Source organism: Mytilinidion resinicola (assembly GCF_010093595.1).
Source record: "Mytilinidion resinicola strain CBS 304.34 unplaced genomic scaffold BDZ99scaffold_5, whole genome shotgun sequence".
NCBI lineage: Eukaryota > Fungi > Ascomycota > Dothideomycetes > Mytilinidiales > Mytilinidiaceae > Mytilinidion > Mytilinidion resinicola.
In genome coordinates, this window is record NW_022985441.1 from 1364356 (window position 1) to 1375366 (window position 11011).

The following is an 11011-nucleotide window of genomic DNA, read 5'->3' on the forward strand; positions in this document are numbered from 1 at the left end:
GATGGACATACCCGAGGTGCAACACCATGCACCATATGAAGCCGTGGCATTTAGAGTCCAAATCAACCGAAAGGCATAGTAGTTATGTATTCTGTAGCATGCCCACTTGGAGCGAGCTCGTGAGCTCACCACCTCGGTTCACATGGAGCGAGGGCCACTCGGCAGTCGATTGTCAGCTTAGGCTAACCCCAGCTCCGCCTGCAACGAGGGAGAGAGATATTGCACCTCCGCCGCCATGTAGAAGCTCAAAGGTAGCTACCTATCAGCTGTAGCTTGGACTCTTACATATACTCTTTATCTTTTATTCTGTTCAAACGTCGACGCGTCGGTGGCTTTGAAGCTTGATACCTCCCTTCTCCCCGCATTTCATCCTCACAGCCGCCCGTCATGTCAGCTATCAGTACCCCCATAATCCCCTTCTCAGAGCCTCCCTACCTTGCTGGTCTACCTTCCCCATACTACAGCGAGAGCCATCTGAAGTGGCAGAAAGCCTGCCGCGCCTTCATCCAGGAGAACCTGATCGACCAGGCGCTGGAATGGGACACCAACGAGACGCTCCCCGAGAGCGTGTTCAAGAACTTCGCAAAAGCTGGAATGCTGATTCCATCTCTCCCTGCGCCGCTGCCAGTAGAATGGCTGAAGAGACTGGGCATCCGTGACTTCCTAGGCGTGTTGAAGGTTGAGGACTTCGATTACATCCACACCATGATCTATTGCGACGAGGTAAGTCACGCCTCTCCCACAATCAATCGAGCCTATACTGATCCTTCCCGACTACCAGATGGCCCGCTCCGGCCTCGCGGGCCCCTCGGGCTCCCTCACAACCGGCATCTCCTTCGGCGTCCCCCCCATCCTCAAATTCGGCAACGCACAACTCCAAGAGCGCTTCCTCCCCGACCTCCTCACCGCGAAAAAGCGCACCTGCATCGCCATCACCGAGCCTGGCGCCGGCAGCGACGTCGCGAACATCTCCACCACCGCTGTCAAGACCCCCGACGGGAAGCACTACATCATCAACGGCACCAAGAAGTGGATCACCAACGGCATCTGGTCCGAGTACTCGTCCATGGCCGTGCGCACCGGCGGGCCCGGGCCCACGGGGCTGAGCATGGTCGTCGTCCCGCTGCTCGGCTACCCGGGGGTTAACATGCGGCGGCTGAAGGTGGGCGGGCAGGTCAGCGCGGGGACGACGTTCATCGAGCTCGACGACGTAAAGGTTCCGGTGGAGAATCTGATCGGCGAGGAGGGCATGGGGATGAAGTACATCATGACGAACTTCAACCACGAGCGCCTGACGATTGCGATTGGCGCGACGCGGCAGTCGAGGGTGGCGCTGGCCAGCGCGATGGAGTATGTGATGAAGCGGGAGGCGTTTGGGAAGGCGCTGATTGAGCAGCCGGTTGTTAGGCATCGGCTGGCGAAGTGTGGTGCTATGCTTGAGAGCCAGTGGGCGTGGGTCGAGCAGTTTGTGTATCAGATGACGAAGCTGCCGAAGGCGACGGCGGATGTGGAGTTGGGGGGTTTGACGGCGCTGGTGAAGGCTCAGGGGGGGATTGTGCTAGATGAGTGCGCGAGGTGCGCGGTGCTGTTGTTTGGTGGCAATGGGTATACGAAGAGTGGGCAGGGAGAGCTTGTTGAGAGTAAGTGGAGTTTTTGCTCCAGTGCTGGTCTGTGTGGGAAGTTGCTAACTTGAGAATTAGGAATATACCGCGAGGTGCCTGGTATGCGGATACCCGGTGGATCTGAGGATGTCATGCTTGATTTAGCTGTGCGACAGCTCATCAAGAACTTCAAGAACAAGACCAAGGCGATGGAGATCCCCAAGGGATCGTCGAAGCTATAGTCCTGAAGTCTCGTTGTCCAAGATTTAGGAGACGTGCAAGTTCGCCGATCTCCTAGGAACAGCTGTCCATGGTAAACTGGCAGATCCTTTAGTGTGAATCGCATAGCCAGTTCTGTAGTATATATTCGTTAAAATCCCCCTATATCCCACAGTGTTAGCAGTACATAACAATCACATATCAGATCATTTCACCAGCCACCCAGCTTAATCACAAACTCCTACTTCCACTCCCATAGTCATCGTAATACCGCCCAATGAGATATTCCAGAATTCCCCGCACAAACCCCTGCCGTTCGATATACCCGTAGCCCACTCCTCACTCATTTCAGCAGGCGGTAGCGAGACTAGCCGGGAAACTGGTGTGAATAATATAGATGTTATACATCATGCCTTCTTGGCAGTCCCCTCATTCCTAAATAATCACGGCTCCCGGGAAACCGGTCCGTCGGTGGTGAGATGTTCTTCCTATTGGCAGGTAAACTGGCCAAATTCGAGAAAAGTGAACAGATGGCTTGGAAATTGCTAGACATTTATTTGAGCTGAGGTTTAAAGGTGATTCAGAAGGTAGGTGCTCTTATACACTCTGGAAGTCGAGACGAATATATCACGATGATTATGTTAGGCTAGTCGAAGTAAGAGTAACCATCATTCAACGAGTGCTGGCCCGCTGATGCCCCGAGGGCGATCGCCTGTGCAGAAGTATGCGATTGGTCTTGACTAGCATAAGGTGTCTAAACGAACTGCTGTTTAGCCTCTTTGAAGACGGAGGCTCCCAATGGCGAGCCGCTGTCAGACGGCATATGGCATATGGCATATGTCATATGTCACATGTACGTGCGTTTCGGCAGCGGGTAATTGCAGGTCCAAAAATATGAAGAGGTAGAAATTCAGGTTCGTGACATACACGCTCTGCTTCTTTCTCCTTCTCAAATTCAGTCCGCTCAGTTCCCTCCTTGCTGAGAACTGAATTAGTTCAGTTGGACCCAGTCAGGTCAATCATTTTCCCAGTTGCCCACCATGAAGCTCCTCTATCCCGTGCTGTTTCTCACCCTGGCCACCCTCACTACTGCAGCTCCTTCTGATCCCGTCTCCAACTTCACAGACCCCCTCCTCTCCTTTCAGCTCCCTCAAAGGCTCCTTCGCCCCCTGGAACTCCAAGATCCTCTCCCCCTACAAAACAGCGCTGACATCGCCCTCGAACGCAACACCTACATCACATGCCGCGGCAGCGAACTCTTCCTCTCTAACACGCGTTGGACCGCTTCCGGCACAAATGTGTACTGGCTCGGGCTCGACGAGAACGTGATCCCGCCCGCCGGCGCCCCCTTCTACGCGCTGCTGAACGCGAGCTACCCGACCAAAGCCCGGATCACCGAGATCATGAACACGGTCGCGGTGTTAGGGGGACGGACGATCCGCTCGCAGACGCTGGGGGGTTAGTGTAGGGAATCCGCTGAGTTTGATGCCGGAGCTGGGGGTGGTGAATGAGGATGCGTTTGAGACGATGGATTGGGCGGTGTACGAGGCGAGGATGCATGGGGTGCGGTTGTTTGCGCCTTTGGTGAGTATGGAGGGGCATTGGGAAGGGCCAGTTGAGAGGGTGTGGCTGACGAGTGTGTTTAGGTGGATAATTATGACTATTATCATGGGGGGAAGTTTGTGTTTTTGAGGTGGAGGAGGGTTAATATTTCCGCGTCGGAGGCGATGCGAGTATTCAAAATCTGAAAAAATTCAAAGGCTGAAGGTGGCGTGGCAAAATCGAAGTAGAGGAAAGAAAGCTTACCCTCTTACCAGCGACCCGAAGGTTCAGGAGTTCTATACTAATCTCGTTATTATTGCGGACTTCAAGAACTACATCAAGATTCTCCTCGCACACATAAACCCCTATACTGGCCTCAGCTACGCCGACGATCCGACTATCTTCGCCTACAAAACGGGAAACGAGCTCGGTGAGCCTAAATTCCAAGCTATGAACGTCCCAGTCGCATGGACGGCCGAAATCGCGAGCTATATCAAGAAGCTCGCGCCCATGAAGTTCGTAGTCCATGGAACCTATGGAATAAACAAGACGCATCTGAGCATCAAGGACGTGGATATCTTCTCAGATCATTTTTACCCGCCGAATAACACGAAATTGACAAACGGTATTGACCTGGTTGCTAGTGCGGATAAGGTATACTTTGCGGCAGAGTATGGTTGGACGAATGTGCAGCCGGATATGACGCCTTGGAAGACTTCTTCGCAACTATTGAGAGCTATCAGGGGAAGGAGAAGCCGGTGGTGATTGCAGGAAATTAGTTGAATCGTCTCCAGCAGCCGAGGGACAAAGTACAGCTCTTTGAGTATAATATTGACTGACACCGTGTTAGATCATTTTTGGAGTCTCTTCACGCATAACGTACCAGACTGCACGACTTACGTTAATCATTCCGGTGTAAGAGCTCCATATATGTCTTACTCCGAATCTTCTCCGAAGAGAATGCTAAAAACATAGCAACTGATTATTTGATAGGATAGCTTCACCCTGCAATATGGTAACCCAGCAAAACCTGTCAACGTGACAGAGCAGGCTATTAAGATTCGCCAGCATTTGTTCAGGATCAAGGGCGAAATTGTGGATGCGTCTTTGCCGATTGCACCGTGTCCAGGGCCCGATGCCGATCTTTTGAATACTTGAGGCGTGTTGCAGTGATGTGGTAGGGTTTATTAATTTGTATACTTATTCCATTTAATGAGTAGCTTGAAGAACAGAAGAAAGGCCGTTGTCTTGTGCGATTATGAGGAAGAGAACAAACGTTTCTTCGGTTCAAGAAAATGAAGGTGTTCATAACCTTGGCGTAATTGAGTGGCGCAGGTAGCTGTAACCTCGTACTCTAGATGCGGTCTAGTGAAGTTCCTTTTTTCTGATTTGTTCGTATGATGTTGTTTGTATGCGTCGTGGCGTTCCACCCTTTGCCCCGGAACGCCTTCTCACCTGATAGCATGATGTTCTAGTTTTTTCTGGGATATCCATACAGACTCGGTGGTAAGGACGTCATTGAGTGCGGGGAAGCGGGTGGCTTGACTGTAAATTATTTGGACATCGTGGTACTCATTCCGCCTTTGCGGTTCCAAAATGGATCAGTGCGGTTCCGCTACGGTTAGCAAAGTGAATGTCGCCTTCATGAACCAAGAGATCAGTAGCGCATCGTAGATAAGCGTGAAGGCCGCTAGGATGATTCCCTGGATGAATAATCGTTTCGGAGGGAGTCCGAATAGTCGATGACAGATCGTTCATGTGACCTAGCTGTAAGTCACGTGATCCGTCCAGAACCTCCTTTATAATCGCATCGTCCCTGATTGGTTAGGGGCTACAGATTCGTGGCATCCTTGGCTTCGGGCGTGTCTAGACCGGGATGATCCTACCTGTATGCTGGGTAGATCCTTTGCGGTATCTTCCTGATGTCCACCTCAGCATCAGGGCGTATCGCGGGACGGAGTATTCCCCTCAAATTGCCAGCCGCGCCCTGCAGCAGTTGCCACCTCTTGATCAAACTTGACCTGACCCACGTAAAGAAAAATGCGGGGCTCCACGCCCACCTCTAGCGTCTGCGGGATCGTACCAACCAGGTGAGAAGTTAGACCACATTCGATTAGCGATTCGCGATTCAATGCGACTGGGATGGTGTGATTTGCCCCAAGGTTTTCCTTAAGCCGTTCTAGACAGGTCGGTATCAATAAGAGTGAGTAGATTAGGATGTCGGTATAAGTGGTGACGATAGAGAAATTGAACTACTCACCGTCAGATGGAGGAGGTCCGCCAGAAGAGACCCGCAGCCTGCAGGTGGTGATCCAGTCCGCGATCGGATTGCAGTCGTGGACAAGTGTATTTACGTTGTTCCGGCCGCGGATTAATTGGGGCATGGTTGGGCTGGAAGACAGTCCGAGTCTTCGCCGTCACCACATGCATGGCCCGCATCCTGGAGTCTGGGGATCGCCGCTGTCGCCAATTCTTTCACGCCCCACACGTTCTCGCTCGCTTGATTGGAAATACAATACATGACTGGCAGCCTCCTGGAAAACCGTTGCTGCCGGTAGTTGTGGTGGCGGTACCTGATGTCGCCATTTGCACCATAACACAGTCAAATCCTTCGATGCGAAGCGCAGAGACTGCGGGCGCGTGGAAATACCACTGTGCCATGAGTAGAAGTCCATGTCAGGCATTTCCTAGCCCGCCGAAGCGCGTCCTAGGCAAACAAGGGGAAGTTGTCGACGGCGGCGGTGATATTCGGAACCATCGACGATTCGACAGCTTTGAGTCGGCGAACGCCGCACCAGACCCTCTCCCCAGAGCAGCTTCCCAGTACGACCGAGAATCGACCGCCGAAGAGAGGCATAAGACCGCAATTTATATGCATCCAGCTTTTTTGCGTGGGCTAGCGGCTCGGCTGAGGCGACTGGCGGCAACTTGGCTGTACCATGCAACAGACCCTGGGCGAGTCGAGACCGCGAGGTGTGCTGGAAGTCCATTTCCGCAAGAGGATAAAAAGTCATAGAGCTGGGCTTTGCCGCATTGCCCTCACGATGCCTGCGGAGTCTTGACGCGCTGGAGTAGTGTGGAGAGAAGGCCGGCGCGCAGCCCGCTGCGCTTCATGACGGTGAAGGCAAAGCTGAACTGGAGCACATGACTCAGGGCTTGGCTGCTCAAGCCCTGCTGGCCACATGCTTCCACCGCAAACGGCTCTGACATGGCGCAGTGTGTCGTTGCACAAGATGTCTTCAAAATGCGCATAGAATCGGCCATTGTACCGAGAGACTATACCGAGAGACAGTACCGAGACAGATCGGGGGGGAGGCTCACTGTCGAGGAAGATCAGCTGCGGGCTGCAGGCAGGAAATGAAGACGGCACAACGGCACGCATGATATGCCTCATGCTGGCGGCTGCTGACGATTGTGGGATCCGCTCGGAGGGCTGAAGGACTGTCCGGAGATGGGTACCCGAGTACTTCCGAGGCACCGCTGGGACAATTGTGAAAGCAGCAGGGGTGCACCAGTGCCCGCCGCCAAGGCCCAATAGCTCCGATGATCCGGGGGGTTGTCGACGTTGTGTCTGGGGCGTCCCATCCCCACACGCCAAAGAGCTCCACGAGGCCTGGCTCGAGGAGAATGGTGAAGCTAGCCCGCCACTATGAGGGAGCCCGGCCCCGTACATAATCCTCACGATTCCCTGCCCTTGCCGCAGCTGCCCGCGTGCCCATCCCCATACTAATATCCCGTTGACCCCCCTCCCTCTCATCCAGAGGATCCCCAAACCGCCGCCATGTCTGACTCCAACGCCTCCCTCTCGGACCACGAGATACAGCACCATCAACAGCCTCCGAAGCGCAAGGCTGCTACTGCCCACTTGGACGGAAACGGAAATGGTCGCTCAGTGAAGAGGAGGGCGTCGAAAGCGTGCCAGTGCTGTCGAGCGCGTAAGGTACGATGCAATGTCACCGAGCACGGCGCGCCCTGCACGAATTGCAGACTGGACGAGGTCGAGTGCATTGTGTCCGAAAGCAGGAGAAAAAAGTGAGTAGTCCGCCGCCCTGAGAATCTTCCCATATCTTTTCTTTCGTTGCCCGTACGTCATCCGCGCGTACCTTCAGACCAATATCGATCTCGAAATACCCCGGTCAACTTCCATCCGGGGAGCTGCAAAGCTGCACAGCGGTGGCAATGTGCTGACGTTAGACAGGAAATGGTCAAAGGACGAGGACCAAACAACAGAGACAAATGCCTCGGCAGCCAGCGCGACACGGAAGCTCGCGGCGCGTGAGGCTCTGGACTCTATTCAGAATCTTGCAGCTGCCTCATCCCGTCGATCACATGATCCCGAGCCGAGCAGCGAAGAGCATGTGCCACATTCCATCTGTACGTCAACCTTTTTTTTCTTTCTTTCGTATTCCTTTATTTTTTTTAATGCGTCCCACATGACACCTGCCGTTTACATGTGCTGACGCCGGCCTCAGACCAAAGCCACGGTAGTCGGCTCAATTACAGTTTCTCCGAGCTAAATCGCAGACTCTCGGTAAACTCCAATTCAGCCGCGCAGCCGTCCATGCTAGGATTCAGTCCACTATCCACAGATTCCCGAGGACCGTACTTTGCGCATCTTGCTCCTAAACAGGCGCCGGTCGCGAATCTTCCAGCTTTCATCAAACCGCTACCAGCCAGGATTGGACCCGATGAAGTCTCGTACCTCGAGAAGAAAGGGGCCCTCACGATCCCCAGCACCCCTCTGCGCAACGAACTGCTTCGGGCCTATGTCGAGTTCGTACACCCGTACATGCCGTTGTTGGATCTCCACGAGTTTGTGGCTGCCCTAGACAATGCGGACGGCAACCTAGGGAAGATTAGCTTAATCCTTTTCCAGTCAGTCATGTTTGCTGGCTCGGCCTTTGTGGATATGCGCCATTTGCGAGCCGCTGGTTATGTCACCCGCAAGGAAGCGCGGAAGGACTTCTTCCAAAAGACGAGGGTAAGCGACAGTCATCTATTTCCGCGTAATTCGTTTTTTGCCCAACTCGCTTAACGGCACACCGCAATTCGTTCGGAATACTGACGGAACCAGCTCCTGTATGACTTCGACTACGAGTCCGATCGCGTATCCCTAGTGCAGGCACTCCTCCTGTTGACGTATTACTACGAAACTCCTGATGACCAGAAAGACACATGGCACTGGATGGGCGTGGCCACGTCGGTGGCGCACACCATCGGCCTGCACCGCAACCCGGACAAGTCGAATATGGACGCGAAGCGAACAAAGCTGTGGAAGCGGATATGGTGGTCGACCTACATGCGAGACCGCCTGATAGCGCTGGGAATGCGGAGGCCGACGCGGATAAAGACCGAGGACTACGATGTGCCCATGCTCACTCTCGATGACTTCGACCTCGCGCCCATCCCTGACACCGTGACATGCATCCCGCAAGACTGCAGAATCGCCCGAGATGTCGATATGCAGCGCCAGTTGGCTAACATGTGCATTGAGAAGGCCAAACTATGTCTCTGCATCAGCCACGTCCTGTCCAAGCAGTACTGCGTTCTCAACAATCAGCAGGGCGTCAGCAACGACCGGACGACGATGATGCTCCTGCCCAAGAAACTTGATCCGGAGAAGTGCGAGGTCAAAGCCTGCGACGAGGAGCTCCAGAAATGGGTTGACGAGCTGCCTGAGGACGCGAAGTACAGCGATGCTTCGACTGGCGATGACTGCATTGATCTCCACCGCGCACTGCTCCATATGGTTTTCTTCACCACGCTCTCTGCTCTTCATCGCCCCCAAGTCCTGCCATCATCCCACAGCAGCAGCGCTCCCAGTCCCAAGAACACCACAGGCGCCGAGCTGCTCGATGTATCTCGTCGGAACGTCCGTCGGGCTGCATCCGCCATTACATCCATCGCTCAACGCCTGGACTCGCTCGACTTGGTAAAATACCTCCCTACCACCGGCGTGACTGTTCTCCTCCCAGCAATAATCATCCACCTCCTCGACATCAAGGCTCCAGAAGAAGAAACCCGCCGCGCCTCCCTCCGCGGCTTCTGTCAATGCATGCAAGTGATGGGCAAGCTGCGCGACCTCTACGCAGCCGCCGACTACTCGACCGCTTTCCTCGAAGCCGCCATCCGCAAAGCAGGCATCCACATCGCACCACTGCCAGGCCTGACCACGAACCCTCTCGCGAAGCCCTCGCCCGTCACCACAGTCGAGGACCTCGTCGACGCCGGCCGCCGCCTCGACCTCGCCCAGCTCAGCCAGCAAGCGCCGCACTTCGCGCGCGCCCTGACACCACCTCCGGACGCCGGCACGACCAACCTCACCGCGCTGGAAAAGGGGCCGAACGTCACCGACGAAGAAGTCGCGCGGCGCCTCGAGACGTTCCTCGCGTCGACGCCGCCAGAGAGCGACCACCACAGCGAAGACCACGACCACCTCTCCATCACGCACACACGCGGCATGCGGCAGTACGCCTCGCACGACCACGACGAAAATTGTGACCACGACCACGACGAGGCCTGCCCGCAGTTCCACCCGGAGCACTCGTCGGCCCACGCCATGCACATGCCGAACCCGTTCAACCACCACGGCGACGAGATGATGTTCTCGAGCCTGCCGCTGAACAACGACTTCGACGACGGCGACTTCGACAGCTTGCTGAATCTGGATGCGGTGGGCGAGGCGTTTACGTTCGACGACGGACATCCGATCAGCTTGCAGGGGGAGAGCAGCGGGTTTGCGATGGATGTGGATTGGATGAACAGTATGGGAAATTTGGAGATGGCGAATTGAGAAAATCCGACGATTTGTATTGTTTTTGTTGTTTTCGTACTGAGTTGCGGTTTTGTTGTGCAAGGCGTACTGCGGAAAAGTTTACCCTAGATTTTTGTCGTTGCGCAAACGTCGTTTGCAGTTTTTTTGTTTTATGTTTTTTTTCTTTGGTTGTGGAGAGTTTCCTTTGGAGCATTTTCACTGCACAATACGATATCCATCTGCGAATATTAGCCTCGGCGCTCTTTGCACGTATATATGTTGGACCGGGGGAGGAGTGGTGGAGAAAGGGAGGAATGATTTGGAAAAAGCAGACGGATAGTGAGAATTGATGAGATGATGTTTAAGAGCTGGTGTTTTGTTTGGAGAAGTGACGGAGCATTTTACACGCTCTAGTCTTGATGCTAATCACATGCCTAGTGGCATAATCATGTGACTCGAGGGTTCTTTCGCGTATAAAGGGTTTGCTCTCATCGAAGCGAGAACTCTTCTTCATCGGTTGAGGAGTTGGGGTTTGGAGATCGATGAGCGGCAGACTACGATGGAGTGGGTTGTGGATTTTCCTGCTGGAACAAAACAAATCAGCCATCCATGGCATACATGAGGCGTGTGGGTGTGTTCAAACGGATTGTGTTGGGACTACATGGCAGGGCTAAAGCTTCAAAACACACAGCTAGACTGATCATGGAGCTAGAGGAAGGGGGGAGTCAAAGCATATTCCCACCAGCGCCATGGAGTTGGTTGGAGTTGGAGAAGGAGACTCGTGTCCACCGTCTATCACCTGCTGTCGATAATGAGCACCATTAGCCCATCCGACTGCTGTTCCATCATCCTAGGTGAATCGTATTGACGAGGGTGGTTCATCTAGATTAGCGAT

The 11011-nt window shown here is 54.1% G+C and overlaps 5 protein-coding genes across 5 annotated transcripts; all 5 read left to right on the top strand.

Moving 5' to 3' along the window:
* The first annotated feature begins 211 nt into the window (after positions 1-211).
* BDZ99DRAFT_460552 (short-chain specific acyl-CoA dehydrogenase mitochondrial precursor) lies at positions 212-2047 on the top strand. Its single transcript, XM_033719410.1, has 3 exons — positions 212-723; positions 782-1640; positions 1701-2047. The coding sequence occupies exons 1-3, from the start codon at positions 388-390 to the stop codon at positions 1841-1843; spliced, it is 1338 nt and encodes a 445-aa protein (XP_033580250.1). The 5' UTR covers positions 212-387; the 3' UTR covers positions 1844-2047.
* Positions 2048-2758: 711 nt separating this feature from the next.
* On the top strand, positions 2759-3420 carry BDZ99DRAFT_253173 (uncharacterized protein). Its single transcript, XM_033713710.1, has one exon. The coding sequence runs from the start codon at positions 2861-2863 to the stop codon at positions 3281-3283; it is 423 nt and encodes a 140-aa protein (XP_033580251.1). The 5' UTR covers positions 2759-2860; the 3' UTR covers positions 3284-3420.
* BDZ99DRAFT_517562 (glycoside hydrolase) lies at positions 3306-4520 on the top strand (the record flags this gene model as incomplete). The annotated part of the gene is made up of 5 exons (XM_033725189.1): positions 3306-3404; positions 3467-3498; positions 3638-4038; positions 4213-4277; positions 4356-4520. 5 exons carry the CDS (start codon positions 3306-3308, stop codon positions 4518-4520), a joined length of 762 nt encoding a protein of 253 aa, XP_033580252.1.
* Positions 4521-5790: 1270 nt separating this feature from the next.
* BDZ99DRAFT_517564 (uncharacterized protein) lies at positions 5791-6378 on the top strand (the record flags this gene model as incomplete). The annotated part of the gene is made up of 1 exon (XM_033725190.1): positions 5791-6378. One exon carries the CDS (start codon positions 5791-5793, stop codon positions 6376-6378), a length of 588 nt encoding a protein of 195 aa, XP_033580253.1.
* A 667-nt stretch (positions 6379-7045) lies between these two features.
* On the top strand, positions 7046-10316 carry BDZ99DRAFT_253225 (uncharacterized protein). Its single transcript, XM_033713711.1, has 4 exons — positions 7046-7394; positions 7561-7736; positions 7835-8343; positions 8437-10316. Exons 1-4 carry the CDS (start codon positions 7144-7146, stop codon positions 10153-10155), a joined length of 2655 nt encoding a protein of 884 aa, XP_033580254.1. The 5' UTR covers positions 7046-7143; the 3' UTR covers positions 10156-10316.
* The last annotated feature ends 695 nt before the right edge of the window (positions 10317-11011 follow it).